The sequence below is a fragment of the Trichomycterus rosablanca genome, chromosome 22 (genome assembly GCF_030014385.1).
Source record: "Trichomycterus rosablanca isolate fTriRos1 chromosome 22, fTriRos1.hap1, whole genome shotgun sequence".
NCBI lineage: Eukaryota > Metazoa > Chordata > Actinopteri > Siluriformes > Trichomycteridae > Trichomycterus > Trichomycterus rosablanca.
Window position 1 is genome coordinate 2,070,950 of NC_086009.1, and position 17,668 is coordinate 2,088,617.

At 41.1% G+C, this 17,668-nt stretch overlaps 2 protein-coding genes across 2 annotated transcripts; both read right to left on the bottom strand.

The window, feature by feature from the left end:
* Window positions 1-721: 721 nt before the first annotated feature.
* On the bottom strand, window positions 722-6,388 carry rnf25 (ring finger protein 25). The gene is made up of 10 exons (XM_063018631.1): window positions 6,361-6,388; window positions 4,638-4,709; window positions 3,490-3,586; window positions 3,255-3,322; window positions 3,096-3,165; window positions 2,921-2,992; window positions 2,686-2,829; window positions 2,289-2,378; window positions 1,927-2,064; window positions 722-1,566 (listed from the first exon to the last, which is right to left on the bottom strand). Exons 1-10 carry the CDS (start codon window positions 6,375-6,377, stop codon window positions 829-831), a joined length of 1,506 nt encoding a protein of 501 aa, XP_062874701.1. The 5' UTR covers window positions 6,378-6,388; the 3' UTR covers window positions 722-828.
* Window positions 6,389-7,867: 1,479 nt separating this feature from the next.
* On the bottom strand, window positions 7,868-17,271 carry si:dkey-16l2.16 (ras-related protein Rab-35). Its single transcript, XM_063018488.1, has 7 exons — window positions 17,191-17,271; window positions 13,743-14,352; window positions 10,587-10,637; window positions 10,071-10,194; window positions 9,847-9,971; window positions 8,650-8,774; window positions 7,868-8,385 (listed from the first exon to the last, which is right to left on the bottom strand). The coding sequence occupies exons 2-7, from the start codon at window positions 13,795-13,797 to the stop codon at window positions 8,236-8,238; spliced, it is 630 nt and encodes a 209-aa protein (XP_062874558.1). The 5' UTR covers window positions 13,798-14,352; window positions 17,191-17,271; the 3' UTR covers window positions 7,868-8,235.
* Between the last annotated feature and the right edge of the window lie 397 nt (window positions 17,272-17,668).

Below are 17,668 nucleotides of genomic sequence, written 5' to 3' on the forward strand. Positions count from 1 at the left end.
GTGTTTCCGGGCTTTAAATGGTGCTGTTGCTCGCTGCTTTTTGTGTGTTAAACATGATGGCGAACAGGTTGAGACTGTCCTGTAAATCATCAGTTTCCGCCATTCAAGTGTTAACATAATTTTGACTCACCCTGTATATAGAGAAGAAAATTTACAGAACCAATAAAACTATTTGATCAAAAGACCAGAAAGGAACTTGAGCGGCTTGTTTACATTTTACAGCATTACAGTAAGAACCCACTGCTCCTTACTTAAAATGCAACTTTTGTGCAAAAAGACCCCTAAAATATTGGACATTTTATTACTGCACCTTAATATTTGACTATAAATTCCTGTAACATTTTAAAAATGAACTTTAACAGTTGGAACAGCTTGCTTGTTTACATTCCTTTATTTTAATTTAGTTAGAATTTAGTTAGTAGTCTAACTGGTGTAGAGTTCTGACAAATAAAGTGATTTTTTTTGTTTTGTTGTGCATCTAAGTCAACCCTCCTTTATTTTAATCAGGGGTTAAAACCAGCACTGAGACATCCCCCATCACACCTCCCAAGATCACACTCACACACAATCAATCATGTCTGGCTGCTGAGATTTGAACCCCGGATTTCATACCTCTGCACCATCCGAGCACCCATACCGACCAAATGTAAAAACGGCTTTATTTACTTGAACTTGAGCGCTGTTTTGCTGAACAATAAAAAAAATCAAGAAAAGACAGACCTGGTCTATACAGTGAAGCATTTTATTATAGACACAGCTATGATGCAGGTACAGGCGATACAGCAGGGAGAGAAGCGTCTGTGTCTGGGCTCCTCTCTTCCTCCACTGTCAGAGAACCCCTTCCTTCCTAAAATCACTTTCAGTTCTCTGCTGGAAGCCTTTCCCACGTCCTCGGTAATGATTACTAAAGCCGGCACCTCTCGCCCTGTGTCCTCTCCCTCCTCTATAGTGATACGCACTCCCGGAATTATCCCTCGGAGCATTTCTGTCATGCCGGTCGCTGTACGGTGGCCTGTGTGACCCGTGTCTCCTTCCTCTTTCTCTGTTTTCACTTTCAAGCTGCCTGTCAGGCTTTACAGGCTGAACAGCGTCTGCCGAGACGTTTGGATCGACTGGGAGTTCGTGTTCAGGTTCTGGAGACTCCTGGTCACTTGATGTGATGCACTCCTCGACTACTGGCTTTACAGGCTGGTTTAACTCAACAGAAAGTTCTCTACGTTCTACACAGTCGTCACTGTTCTGGGTCGGCATGCTGCACTTTGTGGGGCCGCTCTCCGTCTCTGAAGACAGACGGAGTTTGGCGAGTCCGTCGACCACTGGTTGAGCCGTTCTATAAGGTGCTGGTCCGCCTCCTCTTCTACCTCCTCGTCCCCGCCCTCCTTTGCCTCCTTTATAGTCACAATGTGGCCTCCTGCCATAAGGTCTGCGCTGGGATTCCCGCGATGTGCTCTCTGCTCGAGGAAGAGGAGCTGGATTTAGACTTTCAGGGGAAGGTAAAGGAGGTGGTGCGGTGGGTTCAGAATTTGGTGCATCGGTGCATGGGGCGTCTGTAGGTTCAGCAGGGACCTTTAAAACAAAAAAGCCTTAAGAAATCCTGGTGTGGCATTAAAAACATGCAATTTTAGCTACTGAAAAAGTATTTGCTCATTATTGCACAAGCCAAGCAACCTGTACAGGCTGGCAAAGTGACGATGTTGGTACCCAATGGATGGATTTAGTTTGTTTGTTTAATTCTTAGCACCATGTCAGCTGTTATGGGTATTATCATGGCTAAGTGGTGGGTCGATTTGCTTTCTTAACTTGTGTGTATGGTGGTTAGAGTGTTTGTGTAACTATGAGGGTGTAGAAGGATGGATCGAGTAGGTCAGAAGCTGCTGTACTCCTATAATTTCTTTAATGTGGGGTAACCGTTTACACAGAACTTACTTCATTAATGTGAATCAGGAAGCGGTTAGACTCGGCCTCGGGATCGATGATTCCTCCTCTCTCTTTCTGCCGTTCCAGAATCTTCTGAAGATCAGCCCATTTCCTTTTAAACTCGGCACCCACCGCATCATCCTCCTGCTGTGAAAGAACGGCTGTGTTTCAAACCAGCACGATAAAGCATGTGACCGCAGCCTGCGGCCGGCTGTACAGCATCTCATTCAGGGAACGCAGCGATTATACAAACTGTACGCAGGACAATGGCACAGTGTGTTCACAAGAGCGCCTGGTATTTCCATGAGAGACGAGATGCCACAACAACACACAATGCTGCGTCTGCTACAGCGTCTTTACAGCGTCTTTACCTGAGGGATGTTCGGAACCGGTGATGAAAGCAGGGTATTTACGTCATACGTCAGTGGCTCTCGGCACACGGGGCAAACGACAGACAGCTCCTAAAGTCAAAGTACACAGACTCATATACATTATATACAATGCTTTATCTACTTTGTACACTCATTATTTATTTTATAAGCTAAAACACGTATGTCCAGTGTTTGAATTTCAGCTGTGCTATCGACTGGTCATGATTGGGTATTTTAATGTGGTGCTGAATACATGTGTTGAATCTCAATTAGAATAAGGGTTTGCACAAGCGGCAGCGGATTCACAATCAGGAATTAATAATGAATAGATTGGGAGATAAAAGATTGGGAACAAAAATATATAAATAAATGAACACAGGTAAAAGAGCACATGTACCTCATCTGCTCCTTCTCTGGTCTTGTCCTTCTCCAGCTCCTTCACTCGCTCTCTCAGCTCCTCCTCTGAGTGGGTGATGTAGCGACCAAGGCAGTGAGAGTGAAAATAGTGGTAGCAGCTCGTCTTGGTGAACACCTCGCCCTCCTGCGCCAGGGTGGCATGTACAGAGGGAAAAAAAACAATTTAAAGGGTTGAATCATCATGACATGGCAACTGTATTTCCATACTACTTTACCTTAAACCCATAGAGACAGATGACACAGTTCCCGTGGGGAATATTACTCTCGGTCAGGACCTCCTTCGCCTTCTGTTGTTAGAGCAAACAAACAAACAAACAAACAAACAAACAAACAAATGAAACAATCAAGTGCACAGACGTGAAGACTGAAAGGTAAAGGAGCAGCATTTACCTCAATAAGCTGATACAAAACAGGCATCCCAGTACACGATTCTACCTCCATCTGCAAACTCTGTTTTAAACTGTAAGAAAAGGAAAATGAAAGACGGATTCATGATAGACTGAACAGTCTATCAAATTAAATGATCTGAAAAAAGAAATAAACAAGGACCTGAGCAGCTTGTCATCAGAGAGACCTCGTGGGTTGCAAATAGAGATGCGAGGAGGAGATGATGGGTACTAAAACAAAAAAACTATGAGGTTATAAATAAGAAATTTAAAATTAAATAGAATTAATGAAGTGCTGCGCTTTATGACCCACAGTCAGATGGATCCCTTAAATATTTGTATTAACATAAACAATAACCAAGACCATGAATAATCCTCCTGTAAACACGTTCACATACCTGTGGATCCAGGTCCATCGTGAGCGTGAGGCGTACAAACTGGGCCAGGCAGTCTTCTCCAGTCGAAGGGTGGAGGAGTATACTAACTGTCCATCCTCTACAAAAAAGAAAACACAAAAAATCACTTTCCTTTTAAGAAAATTCAGTTATTAAGCCTCGTCTTTAATTCACAGTGGGTATTGTGAAAGCATATGCAATTCAAATGTAATTAGTTGAACTATTATCAAGGAGTTACATTTTTATCTGACTATTGTTCTGTTTTTCACTTGTTCCAATCTCTGTGATTCTTTTTTTAGCAAAGGGGTGTAAAATGGAGGTCTGCAGTGCAGTTCATTGTACACCTATAACTGAACCATTAAATACCTGCCCAAGTGCCCAAGCAAATTAGATATTAAGTGTTTTTTTTTTTACACTCACAGGACCAGGTAGCTATTCCTATCAGTGCTGTGAAATTAAGTAAGCAAATACATGAATTAATCATCTAATGAAAGGCAAAGCATGGACCGTATATTCTATATTGCAAACAAAAATATTAACACTAACCATCTAAAAACAAATTTGGGTTGAATTCTGCATTAGGTCTCCTTCACATCCACATCACACACTTACTGTTCTAAGAAAGAGGAAATCTACCTTTACCCTTGAACACTGCAGATCTTAACTCCTGACCCCTTAATATCAAAAATCATTACAAACAGAGTCCTTCTGACAAACAAGTTTAGCCAGAATTCACTAGAATTAATCTAGGTAATAAGTCACAACATGAATAACATACACATGAATTTAAATCAGTAAACTCAGGTTATCCTCTCTCTTATCATCTTGGTCACTGACCTAACAGCATGTTGTAAAAATCATGTGGCACCCCTTAAATAAACAACTTAACGTTCCTCATACTTTCCTTAAAGACTTAGGGATTATCAGAGCAACAGTATTTGATATGGCTTGTTTGCTGTAGCTTGTTTTGTCATGTACATGAGATTCTTTAATTTCACCATAACTGCTAATCATTGAGAGAAAACAGATTTTTGCAGCACTAACATTTAAAACTTGATTGATTTCACATGTATATGTCAATTATTAACACACTATAAACTTGGAAGACAGTGTATGTGTGTGAGTGATGCAGTGATGTGAGAGAAACGTACCCATCATCTGTGTGTGTGACTGTCAGCTCGTCCACATAGATGGACTGTAGAACCTCGATCTCAGACAGGACGCTGGAGGAATAAAAAATATGCACTGTAGTTATTTTAAATGGGAATTGTACTCCTACTGGACTGGACACATAACACTGATTTCCTCTAAAGGAAAGGACAGAGTGGACTGTTCTTTTTGAGAAGGCTGAGGTCTTTTAATGTGAGCATTATCAGTCTGTGGTGGTCAGCGCCCTCTTTTTTCTGTGGTGTGCTGGGTGGTGGCATCAAGGCTGAAGAAGCCAATAAACTAAATAAGCTGGTGAGGAAAGCCAGCTCTGTGGTGGGTCTGGAGCTGGACTGTCTGGAGGTAGTGTGTGAGGAGAGGATGAAGGACAAAATTACACTGTACTAGAGCTGATACAACACTCGAAGTTCTCTCATATGGATCAGTAAAGGAGTCTTATCTTATCTTATCTTAATAAAAGTTCATTTGGAACTTGTGCTGACTGTTCAAAGCTGATCTGCTCACTGATGTTGTACTTCCACAACACAAACGAAACAGGTTTAGACTGTTTTAAGACAGTCTTGGCTCAATTACTGGGATTATTTACTATAAAATCCTAGTTTGTATAACAGGACGTAGAAGGGTGATTCTTCAATCGCGGGCTCTTTTTACCATCTTAACTTTTGAAAAATAAAATTAGCAATAACTTAGTTTTAATTATGTCAAGATAATGCTTACATGCTTTAGAGCAAAGACTTAATGATGGCTACAATTGAGCTTATATAGAATTTTAATATTTCAAAGTGGCATAGCAAAATGTCATTATGTGTTGGTAATGAAGTGTTGCGGTAATGACAATTTTTACTTTTTTAAAGAAAAAAAGTAGCTAGGCCATGGATTTTCTAAAGCTAGTCAACAGCTAGTACAAGATGCACTTTAAATACATATAAATAATGTGTAAATTTCTTTTTTTTTTTTTGGTAAAGTAAATTGATGTAAATGGTAATGACTCTGAATAAATATACTCTTATGATCAGGAGGAATACATGATTAAATTACTCACATTTCCAGACATTAAAATTTCAATCTTCTCTCATGGCTGGCATGTGCTTCCTTGCGAGTCTTTGTAAAATATGCATAGGTTGTAAAAAATATGAAAAAAAAAATACATTTTGTTTCTTTTTAAGTTATTATAAAACCCATATTGTGTTTTTTTATAATGAACTGATCACTTTTTAGCATTTTATTAGAGCAGAGAAGTTTTAAAGTCTGGGTTGGGGACAAGGCCAAAGTAGCTAAATATTGATGTTTAAATGTAAATGTAAATGTAAAAATCATCACAAAAAATGAAAATCATAATTATTTTGGTATGTAATTTTTTTTAGTGATGCAATGAATGATCTTTTTAATACCTAAAATATTTGTTTTGTAATAAAGTATTTTTAACACAAATTTATAACCTAGGGACGTAAAAGTTCCCCCAATTGAAGAATCACCCAGAAACGTGTTATAATGGATAATGAATAATAGTAGCCAACAACAGGACCAGTAAAGCTAAATACCAAGTGATTTGTTCATGTTAGCGGGGCTAAATTATACCCACACAAGCAATGACAACACCACGTTTCATCATATATAATCACTTTACTAACTATTATTTCCTCCAGACTAAATAATATAATGAAATATAAAAACAGTACTTGTATTTATTAGAGCTCTTATACTCACTCGCTCTCAGCAGCCATGTTGCCCCGCTGCGTGATGACGTCAGACGCCCCACTGTTGTTTTCACACCCGCATTCCGAAAATAACCCACCTGCATTCTGATTGGTCAGCTAGAGTGAGGTCATAACACCACCACAGTACCGCGATACCATGCTAAACCTCTACATTTTCGGTATTTAGCTACCTTTCGATTACTAGTCCAGTACTTTAACCACTAGGCTACAACTGTCACATAAATGGTCAATATACACTATACTAACACACTAAGTATTCGCTCGTCTGCCTTCACATGCATATGAACTTGACTGACTCCCATTCTTAATCCACAGGGTTTAATATGATGTAGGCACAAGGTTTAGGAGTGTGTTTATGGGATTTTTGACCATTCTTTCAGAAGCGCATTTGTGAGGTCAGACACTGATGTTAGACGAGAAGGCCTGGCTCACAGTCTCCGCTCTAATTCATCCCAAACGTGTTCTATCGGGTTGAGGTCAGGACTCCGTGCAGGCCAGTCAAGTTCTTCCACACCAAACTCACTCATCCACGTCTTTATGGAGCTTGCTTTGTTCACTGAAGCGCAGTCATGTTGGAACAGGAAGGGTTAAGGGCCTCAACAGTGGCAATCTGGCAGTGGTGGGGCTTGAACCAGCAACCTTTCAATTACTAGTCCAGTACCTTAACCACTAGGCTACAACTGCCCTTATTTATTTTTACTGAGATTGTGGTTCGAATTTGAATTGGTATTGAATATTAACGTCACAAGATGTACTGAAATACACAGAAATAATATAGTTCAAAGAAATTAGATGGTAAATGAAAAAAAAGTAGTTAATTTGGGATGCTTGGTTGGTGGAGTGGTATATTACACTAACCCACTATGGCTGAGATCCAGGGTACAAACCTCTCAATCTTACTTTACCCAGACTTAAGACGCCAATCAGGTCAGTGCGTTCAAGAGCACCCCGAGATTCGAACCCCGGATCTCAGCCCGTGGTGTGCTCGTGTGTTTTTTACCTCTTCTACATTAATGTTTTCTTTTGCGCTGGTCTCAGACACTCTCGCCCCCTTTAAATCCCCATCGGTGCTCTCAACCAATCAGGCATCTACAGAGAAGGGGTGCAAAGCCTCATAATGGATTCTAATTCATTTTTATGCTTTACCACTGCTATATCCCAGTCAAAATCAGTGGGCACACACTGTAACACACCCCAGACAGGAAGCCAGTGCATCCACCAAAAGGGCCACCACACCCACAAAGGTTAACAAAACAAAGCAGACATGAAACTGTGAATCTAAACTAAACTAATTCAAACTTGATGTGACATCTTATCTGGATTCTTTTTGCAAATTTTATTTACACTGGAAGTTTGTGTTGATCCGCAGATCCCACCAACATTACTGTACATTCATAAATTTGAGTTTCACACTGGGGTGAGCAGGGTTTAGTAGATATTTAAATCACATTCCAGATGTTTCAATGCCATGAAATAAAGGACACAGACACCATACATACAGTGCATTTAAAAAATATTATTTTATTGCTGATTATGATTTGAACATAATGCGGCTCATTAACATTGTTTTTAAATTTGACATAAAACACAATTCATTGCTAATCTCAGCAGAACAATTTAAGCGTGTTAATAGCTCTCCATGTTTAGGTTTCTAATAACAGTGTAATACTCAGACTGAACGACTCCCTTTTAGTAATAAAATAGCATGAACAGACTCCTGTAAAACGTTTTCGGCACATTATAGTGGTTTCCAGTTCCTCTCCCCTCGGCGCTCTCAGTGCAAAATTAAGCAATCATGTTTGTTCTGTGTACAGACGGCTGGAGGCGCAACACTCGGTTTATACGTGCGTCCCGGTTACTCTGTTCAGCAGCATTTCTTGCTTCTCTTCCTCCGGTCTCGGTCCCGGTGAGCGTTAATGTTAACCGTGTCCTTCTCCCGCTCGCGTTCTTTCTCCGCTCGGCTCTGACTCTGCTTCTTCGCTCGCAGGACCATGTGGGTAAACGCCATGAACATCTGCGGTCAGAAAAAAGGGAAAATGAAGACGAGCACAAATGGATAAGTAAATATGCTAAAAAAAATAAGGTCTTGTCAATTTGGCTAAATGAACATGGCCATGCTTGATTTAAAAGAGCCAAAGTGAGAGCAGTTTATGGAAGTACGAGCACTACGAACCACAAAAAAAAAAAAAAAAAAAGAGTTGTTCCCTAAACTTTTGGAATCATGTTTTATACGTGGACAAAACTTCTTTATTGTTATTTCACTTAAAACAGAAGTTACCTCTTCTACATTGATGTTTTCTTTCGCGCTGGTCTCAAACACTCTCACGCCCACTGACTCTCCAAAGCGCATGGCGTCCTGGGTGTCCACTTGCCTCTTGGACGGGTCATCATTCTTATTCCCAACTAAAAGAAGAAAGCAAATGAAAGTGCTCAGGTTATACAGCGAACAGCAAACAGATGCCAGACTGTGTTTCGGAATAACGTTAGAATTGGAGTTGCCAATTGAAGTCTCAAACTACGAGGGTTCTTCAAAAAGTTCGTTAAATAAATGACATCACTTCTCTACACAGTCACCTTCTGATGTATTTTTCCAGCGGCGTATCGACTTTTTCATGCCGTCAGCAAAAAATATTTTTGGTTGAGCGCGTAGCCACTGATGCGCCGCTGCTCTCACATCATCACATGAAAATCTTCTTCCCCTTAAATCTTCTTCATGCAGATGGAGCAAAATCTGGACTATAAGCGTTTCTCAGTCTCTCAGACACGAGCGATTACTACTCCTCCTCCCACCCTCACCGTTAATAACCAAAATAAATGTATATATAGTATATAATATTCTGTTTTCATCCTAAGGTGGTTCTGACATGAACAGTTTCACCCACTGTGTTACAGTTGTTGCCCTTTTCCAGGTTTTTGGACCTAGAATCTGTGAGGCTATTTTGAGAAAACATCCACTGTAAAAATATACATTTAAATTTGTTTTGAATTATTATAACCTTATATGTTTAAAAAAAAACAGGTTGCCACTGCTGGGCCCTTGAGCAAGGCCCTTACCCTCAATTGCTTGTAATGTTTGTTTATTAGGATTTTAAAGTCATGTTTTACACTTTGGTTACATTCATGACAGGAACGCTAGTTACTCATTACACAAGATTCATCAGTTCACAAGTTTAATATCGAACACAGTCATGGACAATCTAGTGTCTCCAGTTCACCTCACTTGCACGTCTTTGGGCTGTGGGAGGAAACCGGAGCACCCGGAGTAAACCCATGCAGACACGGGGAGAACATGCAAACTCCACACAGAGAGGACCCGGACCGCCCAACCTGGGGATCGAACCCAGGACCTTCTTGCTGTGAGGCGACAGTGCTACCCGCTTAGCCACTGAGCCGGCTTGTAATGTAAACAGTCTCAATTGTCTTAATAGCTTCTGCTTAATGCCAAAAATATAAAAATTCAAAAAGTAAAACTCACCTAATATTTTACAGACGTTGTCACAGTTCTGTGAGATCTCGTTCAACCACCGTTTAACGTTAACAAATGATTCGGGATTAGTAACATCGTAAACAATGATGACTCCATGTGTGTTCCGGTAATACCTGAGTAAAGAGAAGATAGCAAACATCAAATATCGAGATGAAATTTTGCAGGTACACAGTAAACTTTCGGTGCACTGGTTTTACTGGTTTGGTGTTTACGTGGAAGTGATGGTTCTGAATCTCTCCTGTCCGGCTGTGTCCCAGATCTGGAGTTTGACTCGTTCTCCGTTAATCTCCACTGTCCGAATTTTAAAGTCCACGCCTATAGTGGTTATATAGCTACCTGAGGAGACGATACAGAGAAACAAATGATCGGTTATAATATAATACATAAATTGTTTTATTTGCACAGCAAACAGCAACACTGATATGTATTTTTAAATGATTCCAGATATTTTAACCACACTCATGTCTGACAGGCGTGTGTGTGTGCGGTGGAAGACCGAGGCCCCTGGCGTCCTGTCCGGGATGTGTTAACGCATTGCTGCAACAACCCTGACCAGTATAAAGCAACAATAAAAACATACAAATTAAATGGATAAAAAAAAAACTATGATGAGCTGGTGCTCGGACAGACCAAACTCCAAACAAACTTCAGGACAGTCATTAATGCTTTTCCATTTTGTAAAGGGAGTTTAGGGAGCGCAGGAATATTTACAGTAAAATGAAACTCACCAGAGAAGGAGTTATCTGCAAATCTCAGAAGTAAGCTGCTCTTCCCCACATCTGTAACATAACAGAAAAAAAAGTGAACTGGTTTACTGGCCACGTCATTCTGACGTCTGAGGGTTCTCACAGTCCTCCACCTAATTCATCTGCCTCCTCAGAGAGCTGCAGTGAGCCACACTGGACTAGTAACACTCACTGGAACTTCAGGACCTGGCTGGTGTGGAAGCAGACGATCACCATAGGAAACCAATCCTTATAATTTAATTGATCGATTTTATAATTTGCAATATTTGTATATTTTTTAATTTATGAATTTTCTCCCCCTTTTTAGCACGATTGCGTCACGCTTCCTCTCCACCAATGCCGATCCCCGCTCTGATTGAGGAGAACGAAGCTAACCCACGCCCCCTCCGACACGTGGGTAGCATGCCGTATGCATCTTATCACCTGCACTTTGACGAGTGCGGTGCAGCTCAGCACTGTGTACGGAGAGACACACCCTGAGAGCACTCTTTTCTCATCTCTGTGCAGGCGCCACCAATCAGCCAGCAGAGGTCGTAATTGCATTAGTTATGAGAGAGAGACCCCATCCGGCTTAGTCCCGCCCATATCTGAACAACAGGCCAATCGTTGTTCATGTGGCTGCTCAGCCTTAGCCGGCAGGCAGAGCTGAGATTCGATACGGTGTATTCGAGATCCCAGCTCTGGTTCCAGCGTGTGTTTTTACCGCTGGTCTTTTAGTTTGATACCCAGATTAGTTACAAGTATAAAACCTCCAGTTTTTACCTTTGTAACATCACCATAAGCATCAAGCTAAGTGTAAAGGACTGTGTGAGATGGTAAACCTGGAGAATCTGGTAAAAACCCCGAGCCAAAACAACAAAACAATATACTTATATATACGATACGATTTTGTAATTCCCTGCGCTTAGTGCATCTGTGTGTGTGTGTATCAGCTCGACCATGTAAATTTGATTCCCTGTGCTAAGTATATATATATATATGTATGTGTGTGTGTGTGTGTGTGTGTGTGTGTACATGTATCAGCTTGACCATGTAAATTTGATTCCCTGTGCTAAGTATATGTATGTGTGTATGTGTGTGTATGTGTGTGTGTGTGTGTGTGTGTGTGTGTGTGTGTGTGTGTGTGTGTGTGTGTTTCAGCTCTTGACTGATTTAGATTAGACGTTTGGTTGATCAGTCCCAAACATGACAGCACATGTATTAGCTCGTATTAAACTGTAATCACATGCTTCAGGGCTTCACTGAGCGTACGTCTGCTCCCTGGTATTGCTTTAAATTATATCTGATTATTCAGACAAACCTAATTCCAAATAAATTGGGACATTAGGGAAAATGAAAAGCAAGAACTATTGCAACTTCTCTGGAAATGAGACGTGCACTTAACTGAAAACAGTACAGTTACATGTCTCAACTGACTGATCATTTTTGGGTTTATAAAAATACTAAAACCACCCCTCAAAAACATACATGCTTATAACTATTTAATTATAACTGAACACTTTACAGTCAGGAATCTATTAAACGTTGAGCTGAGTTACTTGTAGTTCACATGATTATTGCAGCAGATATGAGCACCCATAAAGACGCGAGTGACTTTGATAAGAACCAAATCGTTATGGTCAGACGACTGGGTCAAAAAAATCGAATTGTGTCACATCAGAAATGCTCAAAGCCACCCAGCAACAACCAGTTTCAGTTCAGCTTTTTTCAGCTTTCAGTGGCGTCGTTTAACAGAAATGTGAAGAGTTCTGTTGAAACCCAAATATACAGAAACTGAACACGGGCATCATTTCCAGGTCTTAAATTTAGCCAGATTAGGTCGAGCGTTCTGACTGGCTGCATGTTTATGAAACCTGTGAGATAGAGGTAGTTAAATAATCAGCCATTTTGTTCAGTAATGTGTGATTGGTGATTCAGGAACTTAAATACAGACATGGAATACCCTGGGTGGGCTGCCAACCCATCACAGGGACAATGCTGGGCCCCTGAGCAAGACCCTTAACCGTAAATTGCGCTTTGTTTTGTATTTGATCCCAATTGTAAGTCATTTTTGATAAATGTCTGCTTCTTCTCCTTATTTCTGCTCACAGGAGATTGTTTGTCTCCATCTTGCCCTGTCCTGAGCATCCTCCTCCTGTCACCCAAACCTCCCTCACCGCATCCATAAATCTCCTCCTGCCCTGCAGCTCCATCCTCAGCACCGTTCTCCTCATATAACTCTCACCACCATCTCAATTTTTCCTTCCTAACATCTCCAAAACATCCCTCTAATATTTATTTATAATTTATTAGGATCTAAACGTCATGTTTTACACACTTTGGTTACATTCATGACAGGACAGGTAGTTACTCATTACACAAGATTCATCAGCTGAAGTTTTGTATCTCCAGTTAAACTCACTTGAACGTCTTTGGACTGTGGGAGGAAACCGGAGCTCCCAAAGGAAACCCACGCAGACACCCTCGGAGAACATGCAAACTCCACACAGAAAGGACCCGGACCGCTCCACCTGGGAATCGAACCAAGGACCTTCTTGCTGTGAGGCGACAGTGCTACCCATCAAGCCACTGTGCCACCCCCTAATAAGCTCATTTACATTTTCAGCATTTAGCAGATGCTTTATCCAAAGCGACTTGAGGATATTGAGGGTTAAGGACCTTACTCAAGGGCCCAGCAAAGACAACCTGGCAGTGGTGGGACTTGAACCAGCGACCTTTTGATTACTAGTCCAGAACCGTAACCGCTAAGCTACAACTGCCCTAAAAACTCCTTCCTAATCTTGTCCATGCTTGTCACTCCCAATGAAAATCTCTGAATCTTCATCTCTGCCACCTTCAGCTCCCTCTCCAGTCTTATGAAGTGTCTCCTACATGCCATAAATCAAACCTGGATTAAAACCCAATTATATGTTAATTTGGTGGCTTTTGTCCTTCAATAAATACAGTAATCATTTAAATACTGTATTTCTGGTTATTTCTGGTCTTATACGAAATCTAAAGATTTAAAACAAGTCAGTGTGACTATTAAAAAGGGGTAAAGCCTGTGAGAGCATCACCTCCACCCACAAACAGTGGCATGTGCCCAATCAGGTGCCACGCCCTCATCGAGTATGAGAATGAGAATAAAAAAGGACTGACTGGAGTCGCCGATGATGAGCAGTTTGAAGAGGTGATGGTAGTCTTTTCCTGCCATACCGCCGAGTAAACGTCCACGTCAAACAAGCGCCGCGGCCGACGGTCCCACCCTGACGCACCCTGGGCTCTGCGGCTCTGCTCAGCGACGGCAGCCCTTGCACATCAGAATCTGAGGGGCTTCACGCGAGGGTGATTACTTGAAGGCATTATATCGTTAAGAGATGATTCCAGTTTAAATTCAGAGATTCGGCGTCCAGTTCATAGACCAGATTACTGATCCTTACGTTCAGTACACACAGTGTGTACTCGGCTCAGAGTCCTTACTACTGCTTTGTGTCTTGCTTTGATTCCAAGCAACGTGTCCGCCGCTGACGCCGATAACAACAGTCGCTGACTTTTTTAACTCTGTGTGAACGAACAATACGCGGTAATTTACCACATTACCGGTGTTTAGTACTGACAGAATTCAGTCGTATATACAGAACTCTAGAAGCTACTTCCATGGTCATCAGAATCCAGAAAACACTTCCCATTCAGTCAAAGTGCACGCTGGGTTTTATCTCTTTCTTCAAATCTTCCGGTCCAGGTCCGTCTCTTTAACTGCAACTCAAACCTAGCGGAAAGAAACAAGGAAGGAACAGAAATGTAATATCAAATATGAAGATTCTGTTACACAATCATTCCCTGCATACTTCCTATTTATCTGATTTGAATATATGTCGTCACACCGGGTGTATGAGGGTGGTGTGGTGTTTGGGAGAGGGGTGGGGGAGCAATGATTTCTCTTTTTTACATTTGCAGCTGCACTAAGGATAATCCCTCGTGGATCTAGTGTAGTGAAATTGCATTCCAGCTCACGATTTATGGTGGATTTAATCAATGGAATCCAACAAATTTCACACAATTTCACACAGTCAAAACAACCATAACACACTGAAGGCATCAGGTCAGAAACAACACCACACTCAACACGCATCGTATTTGCACGTATGACCCAGAACAGACCCCCCCACCCACCCCCATAACGTCATACTAGAGCAAATCCACAAGCTGTGTGAAGTAGCCAACGAAAACAAAAAGAGATAAAGAGCGTCCCGAATTTCCAGACTTAATTTTAACAGATCTAAAATTCATCGAACTTGGATTATCGGATGTTAGTTTAAACAAAAGCGAGGAAAAGAAAACAGAAAAAGTTCAGTAAAGATAGTACAAGCCAGTCTGGCGTAGAGGGACTCATAGTGCTGACCATAATTCCACCAAACCCCTTTGGGATGAAATGGATAGTCCTACCTGAACTCTCAAATGCTCTTTCTTCTTGTGGAAAGCTTACTCGAAAGAGTGGAGACTGTTATAGTTACTACAGCCAAGTCCATATTAATGCCCATGGTTTTGGAATGGGATGTCCAACAAGCTCGTGGTCAGGCATCCGCATCCATCCTTGGACAATGTAGTTTATTAGATGTGTTAGGATACATGACTGAGATTTGAACCCAGATCCCAGTGGTTGTGGGCTAACGTAATAGATTGCTGAGCCATCTAAGGCCTCATAACGTACAGTATGTTGCGTGTATATTGTTTATACTGTCTATAGTCTGTATATTGCTTATAATACCTAAGAGACAAAACCTGACATCTTGTGTGTGTGTGTCTGGCAGTGAGCTGTACAGTAAGAGCGATAAAGAAGTGAAAAGTGAATGAGGTGATCTTGCAGATTGACGTCAAGATCCAAATGAGAACGATGAGGCTAGAAATTAAAACATTAGATCGACAGCTGAGGGTGTTTAAAGGTGAAGGACCTAAACGTGTGTGAAGTTAAATATTGGCCAAGCAAATAAAAGCACGACCTTGCTGTTTCTCTCTGTGGCTGTTCAGAACTGGTTTAGAATTGGTTATGATGGTATCTCTGTTCTACGCTCTCGAATGATAAAGCAGAGCATTTTCTCTCGCTGTGGAATCACTTTGCTATTAATATATACAACTATACAGCAAATACAATCAAAGCCGAAGGTTTACATACACCCCCCATCTCATGTCATGCCTGTTTTCTGATTTATTTGTGCAACTATTGTTTTTCTGTGACAGAACAGACCCAAAAACATGAAAAGCTAGTTATTTTATTAATTGTGGGTGAAGTGTGGGTTTCCGGGGAAATAATGCAATTTAATCTGTGGCTGCATGTCTGTCAGTACTTTTCACTTTTCAGCACTCAGGTAGCACATACCCAGAGCCGACGTCCGCTGTTGGCAGGCTGAGTGCCTGTATGGACATTGATTGGCTTGTCCGAGGGTAGGACAGTCCCTGCGACCCTCAAAACACCAACAAAACTCATAAATGCGGCAATTACAACCCCTGCTGGCTGATCGATGGTGCATCCACAGAGGCGGGGAATAATAGAGATCAGTGTGAGACTCCATGCGTGATACAGATCCCCATAGTTGACCATTCCGTTTACCAGCATAGGCACATATGTTAATTTTCTGGCACTGATTTGACCACGACTTCGGTCGTTATTCCAAGAACATATTTTATCCTGACGTAAGCTGTTCCAACACCAGTTTAGATTTGTGTTGTGGGTCATTGTCAGGATGAAACACCCAACTGGGTTTAAGATTTAAGAGGTTTTGGAGTCATTTTAATACTTAATAGGTGCATCTCATCTGCATTGCACCAGTTCCACTAGGAAAAAACAGTACTACCACCACTATGCTTCACAGTAGGTACTAAAGATGTTCTTTTCTGGCACTGATTTGACCACGACTTCGGTCGTTATTCCAAGAACATACTTTATCCTGACGTAAGCTGTTCCAACACCAGTTTAGATTTGTGTTGTGGGTCATTGTCAGGATGAAACACCCAACTGCGTTCAAGATTTAAGAGATTTTGGGTTCGTCTTAATAGTCTAGTTGCCATCTCATCTGCATTGCACCAGTTCCACTAGGTGAAAACCAGTGGTGGTACTACCACCACTATGCTTCACAGTGGGTACAGTGTTTGTATGTCATTATTTTTAAGTACATTTTAAACAAACATGTTATTAACAAAAAAAAAACAGTAATTTGACTATGTTAATATTCTATTTCTTTATCAAACTGTTATCTACCTACCTAACTAATACTAACTAATACTAAATCCACCCATGAGAGTCAGACTGCTCTCTTCCGCTATTTACTTCCACGATACATTTTTTTACACGCTGTATTTTCCCAAAAACACAGTATTTTCCAGCCTCTTTTTACTTTCCCTCGTTTAAACACTTTAATATAAACTATTTCTATATTTGTTTCGGTTTGATAGCTGTTAGCAGCTGGTTCCGAAGCTAAGCTACTTAGCCAGTTAGGAGTTGATTCCCAATCCTGCTTCAACAACAACTACATTACTGTCACCGCACACAAGCGGCATAAACACACCCGGAATACTTTACTTTATTTAGAATAAAAGTTTAAACACTTACCTTTTAGTCTAACTAATCCTTTGGCTTGTTTTCTGTTTCGTCGTTGTGGAGGCAGGGTTCTGCACAAGGCGTCAGCTTGGGGAATGAAGTCCGAGGAAAGTTGGGAATCTCCCAACGGTCGCCAGGGGGCGAACATCAGCTCATTCGGATCCATCATAAATAACAACACAGTATTAACGAAGTGCACTCGGTACTGTTTAAACGCCGTATAATTTGCCTTATAGTAGTGCACTTCTATAGGAAACATGATGCAATTTAACATTCGGCCACAATAACGTCAAGGCTTTCTTTCCTTGCACTTTCTGTTCTTCACTACTAATTTTAGAGCCTAGCGGAGCTGATTCATGTTTAAATGTTTTTGTATTTAAATCCTTAAAGTAACAAGACTCCTAATCTTAAAACAACATATAGAAATATGTTAAATGATAGAATGTTGAATTATATAAACAGGTTGGGTCTCTGACATGGGGACACTCTG